This window comes from Cavia porcellus, unplaced genomic scaffold, assembly GCF_034190915.1.
Source record: "Cavia porcellus strain 051 isolate PalLab524CR breed Dunkin Hartley unplaced genomic scaffold, mCavPor4.1 scaffold_6, whole genome shotgun sequence".
NCBI lineage: Eukaryota > Metazoa > Chordata > Mammalia > Rodentia > Caviidae > Cavia > Cavia porcellus.
The window spans coordinates 91223143-91242866 of record NW_026947489.1 but is presented as its reverse complement, the minus strand read 5'-3'; the positions used below and the strand labels follow the sequence as shown (position 1 = coordinate 91242866).

At 54.4% G+C, this 19724-nt stretch overlaps 1 protein-coding gene and 1 long non-coding RNA gene across 12 annotated transcripts in view; one reads left to right on the top strand and one right to left on the bottom strand.

Annotated features, from left to right (window-relative positions):
• Sp2 (Sp2 transcription factor) overlaps nucleotides 1–10031 on the top strand; it is a 20441-nt gene extending 10410 nt beyond the window's left edge. Inside the window, exons 2-8 of one of the 4 annotated variants that reach the window (XR_010048309.1) lie at nucleotides 2607–2680; nucleotides 3401–4378; nucleotides 6511–6823; nucleotides 7955–8129; nucleotides 8249–8442; nucleotides 8990–9149; nucleotides 9187–10031. Coding sequence is in view for 3 of the 4 variants with exons in the window: in XM_063251426.1 (XP_063107496.1) it covers nucleotides 2607–2680; nucleotides 3401–4378; nucleotides 6511–6823; nucleotides 7955–8129; nucleotides 8249–8442; nucleotides 8990–9090 (1835 nt within the window). In the remaining variant the exon portion in view is untranslated. Of the gene's footprint in view, nucleotides 1–2267; nucleotides 2415–2606; nucleotides 2681–2914; nucleotides 3007–3400; nucleotides 4379–6510; nucleotides 6824–7954; nucleotides 8130–8248; nucleotides 8443–8989 lie in introns of those variants that run through there. The other 3 variants (XM_013149576.3, XM_063251427.1, XM_063251426.1) reach the window with 3 other exon arrangements.
• The window catches only part of LOC106027068 (uncharacterized), a 26851-nt gene continuing 16675 nt past the window's right edge, over nucleotides 9549–19724 (bottom strand). Inside the window, exons 4-7 of one of the 8 annotated variants that reach the window (XR_010048316.1) lie at nucleotides 14828–15249; nucleotides 14528–14632; nucleotides 13898–14208; nucleotides 9549–13797 (exon numbers count right to left, since the gene is read on the bottom strand). This is a non-coding gene — a long non-coding RNA (uncharacterized LOC106027068). Of the gene's footprint in view, nucleotides 14209–14527; nucleotides 14633–14827; nucleotides 15250–19724 lie in introns of all 8 variants that reach the window. The other 7 variants (XR_010048312.1, XR_010048310.1, XR_010048313.1 and 4 more) reach the window with 7 other exon arrangements.

Here is a 19724-nt window from a genome sequence, read left to right as displayed (position 1 = left end):
AACTCACTGTATAGCCCAGGCTGTCCTGCAATCTTCCTGCCTCAGCCTCCCAAGTACAGTGTTACAGGCCCATGTTGCCAGACCTAGCCATCCTAGCAGTTTTTAAAATTTCTTTGAACTCTTAACATGACACCCATTGTGTTTACAATACTTCTCAGTTTTGTAACATCTGCAAGTTTAATTTGCCTTCTGGGTCTCCAGATGGGCTGTCCTAAAGCCATATTTTCAGCTATGTGTAATGATGCACCCTACAATCCCAGAACTTGGGAGGCTGAGGCAGGAGGATCAAGGGTCCAAGGCCAGCCTGGACTACGTCGATAGCCCTTGTATCAGAGAGGGGAAAAAGGATGGCGGAGGGAGACAGAAACAGACAGGCAGGTTTTCAGCCAGTAGTGCACAAAACCAGTTTTAACAGCGCACAATCAGCATTAAAAACATAATAGAGTAGAAAGGCATCAAAGTTGTGTCATGTAACAAGGGCAGAGTTTGTTTCTCGGAGCCTTTAATGCCCAAGCAGGAGACAGGAATGTCTCACGTATGCATGTGTTGGGGTTTGTTTTTGGGGGGTTCTTTTGGTTCTGGAACTCAAACTCAGGACCTTGTGTCATTTTGATAACTGTGGCTCATGCTCTATGGTTTGCATGTACCGTTCTAATGGAGAAATGCGTGTTTGGAGCTGACTGCGGGTATTTCCATTACACTGGTACGGCTTCCTTTTGTATCAGCATAATAGACCTGTATGTTGGCTTTTGGCCCTGTTTCAATTATGTTACCTACAGAAAAGCCCCTGTAGTCCAAGCTGCATCTTCCTAGGAGGTGGACGTTGGGTGGGAGCTCACACGTCCCTAGACCCCAGCTTTCCGTGACTTTCCTGCCTGTGCCAGTGTGGGGTGACACCACCTTCCATGGGGCCCTTGCTGTGCACAGACAGGACACACAGCTGAGCTACCCTGGTAGCCCATGCAGGGACAGTGGCTCTAAAACTTGTGGGATATGGACAGGAATCTGTAGTTGGGGTTCATTTTTAAAGACAGTTGTGGTGGGTGTAGTGGCCCAGGCCTGTAATCCCAGCACTCAAGAGGCTGAGGCAAGAGGGTCATCGTGAGTACAAGGCCAGCCTGGACTAGACACTGAAACCGCAAAGACCAAAGAGGCATCTGAGGAGTTACCTGTGGCCCCTGGTCCTGGGACCCACTGAGATTTGAGACACCATAGTCAACTTTGTGACAACCAACCCCTGGAATTCGGGGGAGGCGTGGTCGGGTGAGCACCTGTACTGTATCACTACCGTGCCTGTGTTTTTTTTCCTTCTTGTTCGTAAGAGTGTCATGAACCTGGGCATGGTGGCCTGTAATTCCAATTACTTGGGAGGCTGAGGCAGGAGGATTGGCAGTTCAAGGCCAATTGGGAATACACTGAAGAAATAGAATATACTGAAAATCTCACTGATGCCAGCTGGAAAAAGGACCTGGTGCATGTTCTCCAGTGTCTGTGTGAAGCAGTAACAAATCCAGATGTGGTGTGGTTATTTTGTTTGTTTGAGGTTTTTCTGTCCTTTTGAGACAGAGTTTTACTGCATAGCCCATGCTGGCCTCTGAACTCACAGTGATCCTCCTGCCTCAGCATCCTGAGTGCTGGGATTATACTTATGTGACACCACATCCTCTCTGGATTAATCACAGTACCTGAGACAGGGTCAGGTGCTTTGTAAATGGTTCTACTGTAGTTCCAGGGCCAGTGACAGCGGCGTCTGTATGTGTTCAGGACAGGTACAGTCACTTTTCTGACTTTTGCATCTGAGATTGGTCAGATCTGTGGCTGTGGAACCCGGGATAGAGAGGGCGACTCATTGTGAGGAGCTACAGAGAAACAAGTCTGCCTACAGAGATAACAGCTTTTTAACACTTGGCGTTCATATTCAGCTGTATTCATATGTAGAAATGTCAACACAGACAAAATAGTGTTTCCCACATTTCTCTCCTTATATTCAGCCATTAGTCTCTCCTTATATTCAGTCTAGGTGATTCTTATGGACCATACCTGTTGCTCTGTGTAAAAATGTAAATTCACTTAAGAAAATATCCCTGCTGGGCATGGTGGTGCACATCTGTAATTCCAGCACTCAGGAGGCTGAGGCAAGAGGGCCACTGTTTGAAGCCAGCCTAGGCAAAATACTGAGTTTAAGACCACTATGTAGCAAGACCTTGTATTGTTTTTATTTTTAAAAAGAACTGCAACGCGTCCTTGTTTTGTTTTGGAAAAGGACCCATTTGCCCTGTCCTTTGGAGAGGGGAGGTGTCCTGTGAAGGAGCTCTGCCTGGGCCTTCTTCGCTGGTTGGGCAGGAAGCCTGCCTTGGAGGAGAGTTACCAGCTGGGGGCGCCCTCACACCAGCGCGGGTTCCAGCGCAGTGTGGGTGAGCCCGATACCCAAGGGGGGGGGAGGGTGGCGCCACCGCCTGGTTGCTGGGTCAGTCCTGGCCATGTGCCCTTCTGTTCTAGTGAGGGCCCTGCTGCAGGGGCAGGGCAGGCGGGCTGAGCAGCCGAGGTCAGGCCTCTCTCCCCTATCCTCGGTGTCCCTCGTGTCACTCGGCTTCCTTCTTCCACAGATCCACAGCTGAGCATGGCAGCCACCGCCGCGGTCAGCCCCAGTGACTACCTGCAGCCCGCCGCCACCGCCCAGGTTAGTCACAGAGCTTCCACACAGGAGCTGGGGGCGGTGCCCACAGCGTGGATCCGCCCGAGCTGCATCCTGCAGGGTGCCATCCTTGACGGGGAAGCAGGGACCCCTTAATGGGCTTGTTATCATGTTGCCCCCCAGTACCGGGGGTTGTACCCAGGGCTTTGGCACTGAGCTGCATCAAACTGAGCCCAGTTTCAAATTTGAAACTGAGCCCAGTTTCAAATTTATTTCGAGGCTGGGCATGGTGGCGTACACCTGCAATCCCAGCACACAGGAGGCTGAGGCAGGAGGATCACCTTGAATTCGAAACCAGCCTTGGCCACATTGTGAGTTCAAGACCATCTTAATCTACATATCAAGACTTTCCAAAAAAAAGTGCATATTTATATATATGACAGGTTTTCCCTAAGTTGCCATGTTTCCTCCCATTTAAGGCTCCCAGGTTGCTGGGGTGGCAGGGGCACCCCATGCCCATCTCTAGAGCCCCTCTCACTGCAGCACTGAGAGCACAGCCCTGCCCAGTCCAGGAATCCACCCCGATCTGGCGCTGGCACCTGTAGCAGTCTCCCTCTGCTGGCTCCTACCCTTTCGGGGGCGCACCAGGCCTGTGGGGCCTGCGCCACTCACCCACGGGGTGCAGGCCACGAGACCGAGGGGAAGGGCAGAGCTCCGTGGGCCTCACTGCCTCACACCCGCCTCCGCCGGTTTCCGTTTCCACAGGACTCCCAGCCCTCGCCCTTGGCCCTGCTGGCTGCAACATGTAGCAAAATCGGGCCCCCCGCGGTGGAAGCGGCCGTGGCCCCGCCAGCGCCCCCCCAGCCCACGCCCCGGAAGTTGGTCCCCATCAAGCCCGCCCCTCTCCCTCTCAGCCCGGGCAAGAGCAGCTTCGGCATCCTGTCCCCCAAAGGCAACATCCTGCAGATCCAGGGCTCGCAGCTGAGCGCCTCCTACCCGGGCGGCCAGCTGGTGTTCGCCATCCAGAACCCCAACATGGTCAGCAAGGGCACCCGTGCCGGCACCGGTGTGCAGTATCAGGCGGTCCCGCAGCTGCAGGCCGGCAGTACCCAGACCATCCAGGTGCAGCCCGGCCTCACCAGCCAGATCCAGATCATCCCTGGCACCAACCAGGCCATCATTGCGCCCTCGCCGTCTGGCCACAAGCCTGTGCCCATCAAGCCGGCCCCGGTCCAGAAGCCCAGTGCCACCCCGGTGCAGAGCGGTGCCAACGTGGTGAAGCTGACAGGTGGCGGCGGCAACGTAACGCTCACCCTGCCGGTCAACAACTTGGTCAGCGCTGCCGGCGACCCCGGGACCCCCGCCCAGCTCCTCGCCGAGAGCCCCCCCACCCCGCTGCCCAAGACCGCCAAGAAGGCCCGGAAGAAGGGGCTCCCCACCACGCAGCCGCCGCCGGCAGTGGCTGTGACCGAGCAGGTGGAGACCGTGCTGATCGAGACCACAGCGGACAACATCATCCAGGCGGGCAGCAACCTGCTGATCGTACAGAGCCCGGGCGGCGGCCAGCCCGCCGTGGTGCAGCAGGTACAGGTGGTGCCGCCCAAGGCCGAGCCGCAGCAGGTGGTACAGATCCCCCAGCAAGCGCTGCGCGTGGTGCAGGCCGCCTCGGCCACTCTGCCCACCGTCCCGCAGAAGCCGTCGCAGAACTTCCAGATCCAGGCGGCGGAGTCCACGCCCACTCAGGTACCGCCAGCCCTCGGCCGACCCCGCCCTCATCCTAGGTCTCACTTTGCCACCCAGACTGTCCACAAACTCGCCATTTGCCTGTCTCGGCCTCCCAAGTGCTGCAATTACAGGCGTACACATTTTAATAATGAAGTTTCCGGTTTTTTGTTTTGCTGGGCATCAAACCTAGATCCTCTGCTGGGGATACAGCTGAGCGGCACAGCGCCTGCCTGGCAAGTGCAGGGTTGTGAGTTTGATCCCAGTACCCCCCACACCCCCAAAAACCTAGACCTTCCCTGCCACTGAGCTACACCCTGCCCTAGTGTGCTTTTTTTATTAGTTGAACTTAGATATTCAGAACAGCTGGCAGAAAGGCAGGAATTCCATTCAGAACTATAGAGTTTGTTGTAACATAAAACAAGGAGAAAAACAGCTCCCTTAGTTAATGACAGAAAAGTAACAGAAAGCGGATATTGAGAGTCAGCCAGAAATATCCCTGGCTACTCCAGATATCTTGGCTCAGTGCTGCGTCCTGTGCTGAGTAGTCCTGAGATGGGGTGATGGGAGGTTAAGAAGAAACTAGCCACATACTAAAAGGGGAGCTGGGGCCAGGTGGGGCCTGACCTCTGATGCAGAGGCCACAGCCCAGGGGGGCCTGCCTCTCTGGGTACCCTCTGTAACAAACCGGGAAGTGCAGGAGAGGCAGGAGAGGCCAGCGGTGCAGTCTTGGGTGTTTTGCTGAGAACCCTGAAGGCAGGCCCTCTCTGAGCTGGTCTTGCAGTTAACCCAGGAGCACTAAAGCAGATACCTGCCGGGCTGGCCCTGTTCCAAGGCTCTCCTGTGGCCTCCATGTTCCAGTCAGACCTTGTTCCAGACCCTGGGAGTTCTGGGACCTCCAGCTTAGCCTGGGTTCAGCCCTCCCTGCAGCTGGGAGGCAGTGGTTGCCCTTTGTTGAGGCTTCTTGGACACTAGAGAGGAGTTTGTGTTGCAGGCTGAGGGGGAGGAATTGGAGGTAAAGTTGCAGCACCTCATAGACCATAAGTTGACAGGGCCCCCAATCCTGTCAGATTGCTAACTGCAAACCCTACCCTCTTTTGCATTGACTCTGGAACACACACTGCCCTCCAAACTGGGGGCCAGGTTTGTTTAGTATGGAAAAGCAGCACCTGGTATGTGTGTACATAATCATAGCTACTCAGGAGGCTGAGGCAAGCCAGTCGTGGTGGCCCATGCAGCACTTGGGAGGCTGAGGCAGGAGGATCTTCCCTTCTCTTCTCTCCCATGAGCTTCCACATCTGGAGACTGATGGGAGCAGGGCTTCACTGGGCTTTATAATGGTTGCACATACACAGAAGGATTTATATATGACTTCATTTTTGTTTTTGTGATACTGAGGTGTACTGAGTAGGGTCCCCAACCCTGTTTATTTTCAGACAGCATCTTTCTAAATTTCCCAGGCTGGCCTCCCACTTGAGATCCTTCTGCCTCACCCCCTTGGGTAGCTGGGGTTATAGGAGTGCATCACTGTGCCCAGCTTTTTCATCCTTTACTTAACTTTCATGACACGGGCACTTCTTACAAATTTTTATTTAAGACGGCCTTGCTACAAAGTCCAGGCTGGTCTCTTTTTTTTCTTTTTGGTACTGGGAATCAAACTCAGGACCTTGGGCACTTACTAGGCAGATGCTGTGCCGCTGAGCTGTATCCACAACCCTCAGGCTCTCGAACTCACTCGCCTGGCTGCCTGGAGCTTACAGGGATCAGCCTGCCTCAGCCTAGCAAGTGCTGGGATTATAGGCATGTGCCACCACATCCGGCAATAAGTATCATAGTTTTATTTTTCCATCTTTGCCAGTCTAGATTAGAGAATAATTCCTTCTGCGTGGCTCTCAAGGACCTGCGGTTATTTATTTGATGGTCATTTGCAGTACACTGCCTTCCAGTGCTCTGAGCTGGGCCTTCTGTGCTGAGTGGGTCTCAGTCAGTGGGCAGCCTGGGCCAGTGCTGCCTGCCTGATTGAGCACAGCCCTGTCTGCGTGCAGGTGCAAGCTGCTCACAGCACAGACCAGGCTGGGAGCAGCGCCCCCACGCCCTTCCCCGAAGGGCAACGTGAAGGCACAGAGCCAGCGCTCTTCCTCTCTGGCCCCCAGGTCTACATCCGCACGCCTTCCGGTGAGGTGCAGACAGTGCTGGTCCAGGACAGCCCACCCGTGACAGCCACGACCACCTCCACCACTCCCTGCAGCAGCCCCGCGCCCCGAGCCCCCCACCTGAGCGGGACCAGCAAAAAGCACTCTGCTGCCATCCTGCGCAAGGAGCGGCCACTGCCCAAGATCGCGCCAGCCGGCAGCGTCATCAGCTTGAACGCTGCCCAGCTGGCAGCCGCTGCCCAGGCCATGCAGACCATCAACATCAACGGCGTCCAGGTCCAGGGCGTGCCGGTCACCATCACCAACACCGGGGGTGAGGAGGGCCCTGCTGGGGCCCGGGTGTGCGTGTGCTCCGGCCGGGAGCTGGGGAGGCTGCGGCTGCCTGCCACATGGCCTCTGGAGTCCTGAGCGTGGGCAGAGGGCAGCTGGCTATTGCAGGCCACAGCACTAAGTCTCCTCTTTCCATCGCTGATGGATCTGTGGCATGTGGGCAGCTGGCAGGACCCCAAGAGGGGGGATGAGGTATCCTAAGGGGCCTTTTTCCAAAGCCCATAGAACTCACTCTTTCCTTCCTTCCTTTGTGGCACAGGGCACTGAACCAAGAAACTGCATCTTCAACCCTTTCGTTTTTACCTCTGGAACAGGGTTGCTAAGTCACTGGGCTGGGCTTGAGCCTGCTATCCTGCCTCAGCCCCAGAGCCCGGGGTTACAGGCATGACCAGTGCACGGGATGGTTTCCTCACCGTTCCTAACATCAAAAGTCAGGCAGGCGTGGTGACAGCACACCCATATCTCAGCTACTCAGGAAGCTGAGGAGCAAGTTGGAGGCCAGCCTGGGGAAGCCCCGGGGGCAAGTGCTGGCCCAGCCGTGTGAGGCCCTGGGCTTGTCCCCAGCACCACACTCAGTGGACCCATTCCAAGTCCCAGAGACGGCCCTGGAGCCCAGGTCCTGGGCCTAGGCTGGAGGGGAGCAGGGAGAGCAGGCACCCTCTTGCTGAAGCCAGACAGGCTGGGCCCCGCGGCGCCTGGCTGAGAGCGTTCTGCCCTCAGAGTGCAGCCCTTGCTGCTGGTTTTCACACTGTTCTTTGGCCGTGCTCCGGGCTAACCCCAGGCCCCGTGCATGGGAGCCAAGCACTGTACCTCGGTGCTCTTCCCCAGCTCTATTTTTTGAAACCTCGAGTCAGGGGCTCACTAAGCTGCCTCACCTGGCCCTGGTCCTGCTCCTTCCAGCACCCGGGTAACTGGAGCTGCAGGCCTGAGCCAGCACACTAGGCTGCGGTGCATGTGCTCGTGAGCCGTGTCTCTGCCGCTCCCTTGCTGTGCGGCCTTGCTGCCCCTGAGCCCCGGCTTCCTCCCAGGGGATAAGGGCCTGTCCTAAGCCAGTCCAGGTCTCCCAGGGGCCCTGAGACCCCACTGCCTGACCCAGCACGTCCCCTGCCCGCAGGGCAGCAGCAGCTGACGGTGCAGAACGTTTCGGGGAACAACCTGACCATCAGTGGGCTGAGCCCCACCCAGATCCAGCTGCAGATGGAGCAGGCACTGGCCGGGGAGGCGCAGCCAGGGGAGAAGCGGCGCCGCATGGCCTGCACATGTCCCAACTGCAAGGACGGGGAGAAGAGGTGAGCAGGCCCTCCTTAACCCCCTCCCTACCGGCTGCTCTGCCCAGCCCTGCCAGGCCTCTCCCATGCACACTGAGCTGACCTCAGCCCCGCTCTGCTCTGCCCTGTCCACCGCTCAGGTCTGGGGAACAGGGCAAGAAGAAGCACGTGTGCCACATCCCGGACTGCGGGAAGACTTTCCGGAAGACCTCGCTGCTGCGGGCCCACGTGCGCCTGCACACCGGCGAGCGGCCCTTCGTGTGCAACTGGTTCTTCTGCGGGAAGCGGTTCACACGCAGCGATGAGCTGCAGAGGCATGCCCGCACCCACACAGGTCAGCCCCGTGGCCGTCCTGGGGGGCTGTGACTGGCCAGGGCTGTTCTCGGTGAGGAGGTGGCTTGGGGGCAGGCCCTGCAGGCATCCACCCTGTGGCCAGCTCTCAGGGAGGTGCTGCTGTTTAGCTGGTCCAGAGAACAGGCCTGTTCCAGACTAGAGCTGGGTCTGTGTGACCCAGGGCCCCAGCTCCCGACCACAGCAGCAGGACAGGATGAGAGTGGACATCACCCAAACACAGACCTGGCCTGGACTAGAATAGTCCCTGCTGAGGGCCAGCTTAGGGCAGGGCAGGGCCAGATGGGGGTGTCTGTCCCACCAGGGTTCAAGTCCAGGGGAGACAGTCAGGACACAGCAGCCCGGCCTGGGAAGAAGCTGGGCGCTTGGGCTGAGGCGCAGGCAGGTTGTCGAAGGTGGGGAACTGGGGTAGAGGAAAAGAGAAGGAAGCATGGTGGGAGGCGACAAGGCCAGGGTGGCTGCTCAGGACCCCACCGGTGCTGCTTCTGGTGCTCAAGTGGCTGTGTGGGTGACGGCGTCTCCTCTTCCAGGCGATAAGCGCTTCGAGTGTGCCCAGTGTCAGAAGCGTTTCATGCGGAGTGACCACCTCACCAAGCATTACAAGACACACCTGGTCACCAAGAACTTGTGAGGCTGTGAGGCGGAAGGCCTGCAGACGCGGAGCCCGGGTCCCCCAGTCCCGCGGGCCCGGCTCCTGTGGCGGCTGAGTCCCCACAGGAAGGGGCTGTGCCCCCGCCCCCTCCCTCTCGCCTGGAGCTGTGGCCCGTCCAGCCCGGGGACCCCGGCCCTGCCCGATGAGACGTTCTATCCCAGGACGCGTGGGACCCTTCTTTCCAAAGGAAAACGTGCATTTCACTCCGTCGAGGAGCAAAGCGAGTCCCTTCCCTCCACCCCCACCCCAGCACCCCCGACACTGCCGGGGTCCCAACGTGCCATAGCCCCTGCCCCACCCCGGCCACAGGGACACCCCGGGTCCTCCCGGGCGCCCCGCAGCGGCTTGAAGGCCGCTGGAGACATTCCAGCTTGGAGCCAGGGTCGGTGCCGGGCCGCCCTTCTCTGCGGAGAACGTTGCCTTATACTCTACTTCCGATGATGAGCACTGTGTATTGTGTTTGCTTTAACAAGTTTTATTTAATTGCTTCCCTCGTCCTCTCCTTGGTTGTCCGCGCCTTGTGCCTGCTTTCAGTTAGGGTTTTGGGGAGCAGTGATGAGCGTATGAATTCTTTCTCTCGTCCTAAGCAACGCCGTGTTTCCACCTGGATCCAGGTCTGACCCACACAGACGCCCTCCCACTGGCCCCGCCGCCCTCCAGCTCTGTGTACAGTGTATATTGTATAATAGACAGCCACATCTACTACATGTTTTAAAAACATTGCTTGTTATTTTTGAGGCTTTTAAATTAAACAAAAGAAATCCAAATTTATTTTCAGTTGTAACTGCTTGAGGTGTATGTTTTATGAATTAAGTGATAGATTTGTTATCCTTTATTAACAGTGGACTTGGTTGGTCAGTGTTGAGCTGACAAAAATTTTTTCTTGTTAATAAATCTAGTTGCCTGAGGCAAAATCTGCACCTCAGAGGTTGAGCTTCCTGTCTGTCACCTGGGAGGGCACAGAGGGGTTCAGGGGAGGGACCCTGGATACTGGGGGACAGCTGCACCCCACAACGGGGCCTCAAGGCCTAGCCTGCAGAGGCTGGGAACAGGGAGATGCCGTTTGCAAGATGCAAAGCCTGCAGCGGCGCCCTGGCAGCTCTCCGATGCTCCCGTCTTCGACCCAGCACGTTGGAGAGCCGCCAGGGAACCTTGGGGGCCTGTGGTGTCAGCTGGTTAAAACCAGTGAGGTCACTACGACGACACTGGTGCCGTTTTCCTGAGCTCTGCCGATGCTGAGCTGAGCTCTGGCCGTCTGTGTGTCTCTCACCTTTTTGTCATAAGCCTGGTCAGGGTCCCTTACCACCCAGCTGCTGGTAGAACCCCGACTTGTCAGAGTCGGCCCGTGACCAGTGATCCATCCGTATGAGGAAGTTTTTCCTTAACAGTTGCAGTCCAGGGCTGGGGTACAGCCCAGGCGTAAGCGCCTGTCCGGCAAGCACAAGGTCCCCAGTTAAGTCATTGGTACCAAAAAACCAGCTGTGTTCTAGCCTGATGCTGTCAGCTATGAGTGAGGCAGAAATGAGTGAAAGAGACCCCGGTGTCCTGTGAGCCCTAGCCCCCCGTTCAGGTGTTGAAACTGCCACTTAGGCAGGGCCAGTGGTGGGACTTTTCTCCACTGCAGAATGCCAGCCAGAGGCCACGCTCACCCAGGGATCCTTCCGGTGTCCCCTGTGCTAGTCAGGATGACAGGGAAAGGGCTCATGGCAGCAGCGGAGGACGGCAGCCAGGCGTCCTACCTGTGACAGGAAAGCAGCAGGCCCCTGCGGGCTGGGGTCCAACCCTCAATTCGCTTCTGTTAGCACGAGGGTGGGAAGCAGGGTGGTGGCTGCCCACACAGAAGCCAAGATGACGGTGTACTACAGCTGGAGTCTGGCTGCGGTGTTCTCCCGTGAACAGTGTCTACAGGCTCCTGTGCGCCCCTCAGCATCCGTGTGACTGCAGCAGGGCCGGGTCTCTCATGTGGTGGAGTTGGGGTCGCCTGGGGTCCAGTGGTGTCCGCTGGAGTCGAGTTTTGACAGGGTCCTGTGGGTCAGGATGAGGGGTCCAGGTAGCTGAGGGGTCCTTGGGGTGAGCCTTCTTCAGCTTGGATACTGTACCCAAAGGACAGCACAGCTACTTTAACAGCACAGGAGTGTGAGGGGCTGTTTTTTAATTTATTTATCTTGGTGTTTTTGAGACAGGGTCTCACACAGGGTTTCCTGAGGAATGACCAGAGGGTCTAGGTGCATGTTGGACCCTGACCCATGGACCGTGGTGTGCCGATCTCCTGGCAGAGTTTTAGCAGGTCTGTAAGAATCAAGTCATTTCTGCTGTGGAGCCCAATCCACTGTCACTTCAGACACTGAGGTGCCAGCAGCCCATTTTAGAAAACGATTCCCTGTAGCAAGACCTTGGCCACTTCTTCGGCATTTTTTGTCCACTTGGTACGGCTTCTGCCCAGCTAAATGGGTACAAACAGATCCTCGTCACAGCTGCGGCCTGCCTGTCTGTGAAGTCCGCCTCTTGAGTCTTTAAAGGGGGAGCTTTCAGTGTGTTGTGTGTCCAGAGCAGGTTTTGGCTTCTGTAGAGTTGTTCCAGACACACTCTGACAGTGTCTGACAGTGACACAATAGGAAGACACTCAGGGGACAAGAAGTTCCAGCCCACCAGCGTCTTCAAAGTTGTGTTTTTATTGGTACTGGCGATCAACTCACAACCATGCACTTGCAAGGCAGGCACTTAAGTGGCTGAGCTACATCCCCGCCCCTTTTTTTTTCTTTTTGAGACAGGGTCTCACTATGCAGTTCAGACAGGCCTTGAGCTCGCTTTGTAGCCCGGGCTGGTCTCAAACTCTCAACAGTCCTCCTGCCTCAGCCTCCAAAGTGCTAGGATTACAAGTCTCAGCCACCACACCTGGCTTAATGTTGTCTTTCTTAAATGGGTTATTGTGGGGCTGGGGATTTAGCTCAGCGGCATAAGCACCTGCCTTGCAAGCAGGCGGTCGTGAGTTTGAGCCCTGGTACCAATAAAAATGAAAAAGACAAAAAAAAAAAAGAAAAAAGAATAAAAAATTTTAAAAAATGGGTTATTTTGCAGCCTTCCTGGATGAAGGGGTAGGCATTACCCTTCGGTTCAGTGTACTTGGTCCCACATTGCCCACTGTCCTCCCCGGTTTTGAAAGCTCCTCTGTGCTCAGTGGTCTTCAGTCACCATACACAGAATGGAGAACCGGGTGCTCCATTCTGACCGTGGAACTTGGGCAGGTGTGGGCTGCCCTTCCAAAAGGAGTGCTCAAAGCTGTCAGAGCTAGGAGGGCTTTGGGACCCTCTGGATGCCATGGTGTGTTTGAGACGGACATTGGTGCTGACGGCTTGCTGCCTGGCCTGCCCACTTCCTTTTGTGCTGGTCTTGACCGTCCCCTTCGATGTCTTCAGCATGATGGCTTTGCTTTTGGTAGTGTCTGTTTGGATGGGTCTGCCAGGGTCTGACCTTTGGTGTTAGGATTCCGAGTGCCACTGTCAGCAGTTTGAGGTTTATCAGAGGCAGAGAGACCGAGCAGCACTGAGCGACACAGAGGGAATCAACTTTATTAAGCCAGCCGCCCAGAGGAGTTAGGGACCACATTCTGAGCCCCGGCCCTGGGAAAAGTGGAATTTTACACCTGTTTTGGTCGGGGTGGGCCAAGGGCAAGCTGAGTGGAATTTTATTGAAGCAGAAGCAGTTTCACAGAAGCAGACGTTTGTTTATTCTTTTTTTTTTTTTTTTTTGTCTTTTGTCTTTTGTCTTTTTATCGGTACCGGAGATCGAACTCACAACTGCCTGCTTGCCAGGCAAGTGCTTATGCCGCTGAGCTAAATCCCCAGCCCCTAGTTTGTTTATTCTTAAAAGAAACTGAAACCCACCAGAACAGAATAAAGCCAATCAAAACAGTGAAAGTGGTACAGAACTTCAAAACAGGATAACCAGAAATCAGCAGTGGTTACCATAATATGTGTTGTCGTCACAGTAGTTGTCTATACCACCAGACCTAATAAAATCAAACAAAACAAACAGAACAATATTGGGTTTCAAAAAAGAGACAAGAGAAATCCCCCAAAGGTGCTGCACTGTATACTGTTGTCCTCCCAATAGATGCTCAGATTACCGGCCTTAGGCCTGCAAAGTCAATCAAACAACATACGCATTTAGTTGTTTTTGTACGTCAGTTGCTATCAGTTGCTATCAGCCTGTCCTCCCCATCAGCCGGGTGCTTACTGGCAGGGGTGGGGAGCCTTCCTAGGCCCTGCATGGTCTGCCTAGAAGCAGTTTAGTGGGTGTTGTTATCTTGTAGTTAGAAGGGGACTAAGGTTAAGGTACAGTGGGGTACAGAAATTACCATATCTTGTGGTCACAGAACAGAGGCTATTGGAACACTGGTTACAAAGTAGAACACAACAGGAACAGAATGTTCTCTCCTGGGTGAGGCTCGGGGTTGAGCACCTAGAGGGAGATCCTAGATGGGGATCTCGAGGTGGCCCTGTTTGGTCTCATTCCCCCTCTTTGCTGCCAGGGCATCCTGCGTAGCTACTGGGCTGTGTTGAGTCTCACTGGGTCACTGGTGCACTGACTGACTGGTGAGGGCTTGAGCCGGGTTCTGAAAACACTTTAAGGTACATCTAAGGCAGTATCCGAACAGTAAAAAAAGACAGATGCGGAGTGGTGTTCCTGCCAAAAGTATAACCCACTGTGTTAGTCAGGGTTTTACTGGAAAAAACAGGTATAACATGAAATATACAATGGATAAGAAACGACAAGATTGGCTTACAATGGTCAGCCACAGTCGCATGAGGAACCTTGCCGAGGGTGTCTACCCACCGGAGACCAAAGGGGTCAATCCAAGGTCTGGAGTTCACCCCAGTGTCCAGTGCAAGTCCACACCCGCAGGCTGATGGGTCTGCAACAGGAGGCCAAAGGCTCTAGGATGGAAGGCTGAAGGGTCTACACTGGAAACCACGAGATGAGGTCCAAACCACAGGCGAAGACTGGAGCATCTCCCCAGAATGGAATGCGTTCGCCCTTCCTCCTTCCCTTTTAAACCTCCAGGTGAGGAGCCTCCCTAGGGTGGGTCTTCCACACCTTGTACAAATAATGAAAAAGAAGATTAAGAGGGCTCTCTGGGCAGTGGGGCAACTACAGCTAGGTCAGTGGCAAAGACGTGAGTGGGCAGTCCAAGAAGACCTGGGAACCAGAGAAGGAGACTGTCCCATGCCCAGCACCCTCAGGCTGTAGCCATGTGTGGACTGGTCAGCTTTGGGTGTGACCAGAGCAGGGTGGTTGTCTGTAGGGCTGGTCTCTGGTCAGGGCTGGAGTCGGGGCCTGGGTGGGTCTGAGGATCTGAGCAGGCCGTGCAAGTTGGCACGTTTGAGCCTGGTGTGGTGGGTCCATGGGGTGTTACCTATAACCACAAGAGCACGGGTGAGCAGCACAGTACTGCAGGTCCAGTCCAGATGGGTTGGAGGGGTTTGCTTTCCTAGTCTTTTACCCAGTCTGAGTCTCCTGCCTGAAACAGATACATTGGATTGCCGGTGGGGAGAGGGGTCCTCTCTGAGATAGTTTTAATTTGAGAAAAGACTGATAGAGTTGGATTTAGGTACTCAATCTAAACAGTGCAGAGAAGGAGAGAGAGATAAAAACAAGTTGCGAAAGTTTAATGCAGGCATGGAGAGTCACCACGACAAAGACTGTGAGAGCTTACGTGCATTCTGATGGGAGGAAGGGCACAGGGTGGCTGATGTAAGCTGCTCAGCGTGATGAAATTAAAAGGGATCTGGTTATTTTTGGCGTGTGCAGGCTTTGCAAAGGCAGCTGGGAAGAAGAAACATAGGGGTTTCTGGGAAGAAGGAGCTGGGCACCACTATGACTCAGCATTGGAGCGTCGCCATGGTGACTGGGCAGGTCTTGGGCAGGGGATCTCTCATTCCCATCTCTTTAGTGTTGCTGGGTGCCACTAGTCTCCAGCTGATTCCTGCTGAAGGGGGTGGCATGGGGCCTAAGGGAAAGGAGTGTGGGCCTGAGGGCCGTCCCACCTGAGTTCCTGAGGCAGTGATATCACTCAGAAGGAGGATTTCTTGGGTGATGAATGCCTGTACCCTAGCCTGGATGAATCATGAGAGAAGCCTGAAGACATGGGGCAAGAAGCAAAAAAAAATTATTATAGTAATTGAGGGGCTCACAAGGGACATTAAGAGAGGGGCCCGTGAGTCTAGGGAGCCCCACCATGATGACCAGGAGGGGGACTCTGGAAGGTAGTTTCTACCCCTTATATCAGCTGCCAGGTTTTTAATTTTTTGTACCTGATTTTTTACTATACCTGACTGATACGAAATAGCAGCTTTCCTCTCTCAGTGTTGTACCGAACCCCTCTTTTTCTGCTCTGACAGCACAAAGTGCCCTTTCCTGTTGGGGAACCGTCATCGCTAGTGAGTTTATTTGGTCGTGGAGTGAGTCGATGCTTTGGGAAAGTGACCTTATGGCTTTTTCTATGTTGTGAGATATCTGGGGATAATAGCTTGGCTGGTTTCTAATCTGGCTCTCATTCTACTGGCTGAGAAGACCTCTATACCTGCTAACACTGGAGCTAGTTGGATGGCCCTGCACTCCGGGTGGTTTGGTTTATAGTAATGTGAGATTTTTGTTGTCTGTTATGAGGGAGCCGTGCGGAGCCAGAAATCCAATGGTGCGTGTGCCAGGAAGATAGGAATAGGCCCCCTTACCACAAAGGGAGAATGTGTTTGGGGGTGGATGTGTTTCTGAATTTGGATTTTGAAGATTTAGCTGGAGGTAGTGTGTATAGCCTGCTAAACCTCCCTAGAATAGGTCAGAATGATGGTCTGGAATGGTGCAGTTATGGGTAGATTGTAGGCAGGCGAGACTACGGGGCTGGAGTTGATTTGGAGCAATTTGTAAGGGACTGATAAATGGGCTGAGGTGCTATTTGGCGTGAGGCATGAATGGTTAAACATTACTGGTTGGACCATGTACATATCGACCGAGTAAGGCAGGCAAAGCCAGCAGTCAGGGTGGGAATAATTATTTCCCTTTTGAAGCAAAGTATAGGTCATATTGAGATTTGTGTTGTTAGCAGGAGAGATTGTCTGAGTTTTATCTGTGGTGTTTTTTGAGGTGTATAGCCTGGCCGGAGTCCTTCTTGTGGGCTCTGGACCTCCAGTTGGACTCATGGGAGGCACTGGCATGGGTTCTAGGTTTTCATCTGGACTCATGCAGGACATTGCTGTGGGATCCAGGCCGTTGCTGAATATCCTGTGTTTTTGGTGTTGTGGACAGATTTCTTGTGTTAACTCTGGGTGTTAACTCTGGGTGGCCATCATAGAATAAAATGATAAATTCCATGTCCTGATGCTAATCCTCCCAACCCCTCACTACAACAGTGTGGAAGAAACGAGAGGACTGGAATACAGTCAGCTAGGGAGACAGATTTAGAGGGTGAAGGCAAATTTTGCAAGGGGAATGGTCTGCCATGCATAAGCCCAAGTGGGCTTCACTGAACAGGGGACCTAGGGAGGAGACCTTGGAGATGTAAGGGCTAGGTCAATGTTCTGGCCACGGCTGACAAAATTCTAGGCTAAATTGGGTCAAGTGAGTCTTCACAAGCCTGTTTGCCTTTTCGACTTTTCCTGAGGCTGGTGGATGCTATGGTACGTGTAGCTTCCGAGTGATGTTGAGGCTTGCAGGGGCTGGGGATTTAGCTCAGCAGCATAAGCGCCTGCCTGGCAAGCACGAGGTCTTGAGTTCGATCACTGTACAAAAAAAAAGGAGCCTAGAAGAAACTGGACCCCTGGGGGCTTTGCCCAAGACTTCCCAACAGGACTAAAAGCAAGCGGCCACTACGCCTCCAAAACCGTGAGCCAGAAGAGTCCTTTCCTATGGTTCCGTTTGGTTTGGTTTGTGACAGTCTCACTGTTAGCCCAGCTCAACCTCAAACTCAGTGACTCCTCATGCCTCAGCCTCCTGAGGGCTGGGATTACATCTTTCACCACCACATCTGGCCCTCTTTTTCAAACTGATCGTCTCAGGCTCAACTGTTTAAAAACACAGCCAGGCAGTTCCATCCCTTGGGCTGTTATTGTACGTTCCCCTCTCGGGCCAGGCGCATTCTTTTCGTTGCTGTGTTTCTGACAGAGGGTCACACCATACAGTCCAGGCCTGACACTCACTATGCGACGATGGAGGGATGGTGGTGAACCCCTATCATCCTAGCACTTGGAAGGCTGAGACAGGAGAATCACTGGTAGTACTGGCCAGCCTGAACTACATGGTGAGCCCATCTCTGAAAAACAAAAGACGAAAATAAAGGACTGGTAATGTAGCTCAGTGCAAAGGCCCTGTGTAATCCCTAGTACACAAAAGAAAAATAATTTTAAGTCCCAAATTGGAACAGAGCTGGGGGTGGTGATGCATACTTACAGTCCCAGTACTTGGGAGGCTGAGTCAGGAGGATCTCAAGTTTGAGCCAAGCCTGGGAAATTTGAGAGCTTAGCTCTAAAAATAAAAAAGGGCCTCAACCCCCAGTACCCCACTCCCTGAAGAAAAGAAACTGCACTGAACACTGACGCAAGGGACCTTGATCACCCAGCCAGCTTCACACTGAGTGGCCTACAGGCTCTATAGTGTCTAGGAGGTGACCAGGATGCTGAGATTCTGGAGATGATGGAGGTGGGGCTGGCCCACCTCCCTCTGCCCCTGCGCCCATCCTTACCTCTGGTAGGGGCCTCTGGTAGGTCTGAGGACCCTGAGACCATAAGGGCTTCCGTCCAGCAAACCACAGATCCCAGAGGATGGCACTCACGGGCAGTCGGCCTCTGTCAGAAGCCATCTGTGACCTAACTGAGGTCTGCAGGGTTGGGGTAAAGTGGCAGGAACTGCCCCAGCCACAGGCCAGGGCGGTGAGCTCAGCAAAGATAAAGACTACCCGTCTGAGGTCTTTACTTTACCGATTTACTCAGCCTCTGGATTTTGCTGTTGTTGTTTTTTGAGACAGGGTTTCACTATGCAGGCCAGATGGCCTTGCCTGATCACAAAGGGATCCTCCTGCCTCAGCCTCACCAGTCCTGGGGTTACAAACCTGCTTCACCATACCTGGCTTTCACTTGGCCTTTGAAAGCTTTAACACCAGTCTCTCTGATCAGCACACTCTCCTCCCTGCTCATGCCATGTGCAAAAACAAAACAAGCCCCAATCATCAAGCCTAGCAGTAGGGGTGCAGGAGAGCTCCCAGCCAACCCATAATCACTGAAGGTTAGCTTTCCTGGGCACACCCTGCTGGCTGGGATTTGAGAAGACCCTGCAGACAGTGAAGAGGAGATGGTCCATCCCACCGGAGGCCCTGTCCCTGCTGGGGAAGGCAGAAGAGCTAGGGCCCAGTTGTGGGCACAGACTTGGGGGTCACCTGCAACTGTGGACACACCTCGGCCTCCCCCCTCTACCCACAGCTGAGGCCCAGCTCACTTCTGGCTGCTGGTAACCTGTTGAGGGCCGGGCACTGCTGGCAGGGAGCCAAACACCCAGCCCACTCTGCAGCCCAGTGCTGCTGCTGCTGGGGCCCCAACCTGAGCTCACCCCAATACTAAGAATCCCTGAGCTCAGGGGCCCCCATCGGCCTCCCCACATCCTGCTGCCCCAAGGCTGGGGCCACCTCCCACAAGCCCCACCCCACCCAATATTCCTGCCACCCCCACCCCAGCACCCACCTAACATAGCACAGCGGCTTCTCCCCAAATCTCTCTGCCATCAGCCTCACCCTCATTCACCTATCATCTACTTGGTCACCACAGGCAGGTCCCAAAATCCCAATCACAGACACGAAAAATGCAACTGTAGGATCCCAGCAGATACTCAGATGAAAAGGTGGTTTAAGAAGCTAAATTCAAGCCAGGCGTGGTGGCTCACGCCTGTAATCCCAGCACTAGGGAGGCTGAGGCAGGAGGGCCCTTGCAAGTTCGAGACTAGCCTGGGCTACAAAGTGAGCTCGAGGCCAGCCTGAACTGCATAGAGAGACCCTGCCTCAAAACACAAAAAGAAGAAAAAAGAAAAAAGAAAAAGCAGTTCTAGTAAGGAGCCCACCTCTGCCACTTGCTGTGGGGAAATAGCAGCCCCAACACAGAGCTGCTTTGTGATCCTGGCGCCAGATCCAACCAAGTGGAAGAGCACAGCAGGAACCTGCGCATTACTGTTGGGGGCCAGATTATGAACTGGATTTAGGGGCCGTCCAAAGCCACGCTCCTCCTGTCCTTGGGCCCCAGATGGAAGCTGCCCTGGGGCCGGTGATGCTCGGCCCCCGCAGGGTGAGGAAAACCCTGCTGGAGGAGGGTAAGGCCCCTGGGGAACTGCAGATTCCTCTGCCACCCCTCCTCGCTGTCTGCAGGAAGCTAGTTCTCAAAAAGACAAAAATAAAATAAAAAGAGAATCTGCTACAAATTTACTCGATAATGACTAACAAGAGAGAGGGTGTTGGGGCTGGGGATTTAGCTCAGCGGCATAAGTGCCTGCCTTGCAAGCAGGCGGCCCTGAGTTCGATCCCCAGTACCGATAAAAAAAGAAAAAAAAAAAAAAAAACAATGGAAGAGAGAGGGTGT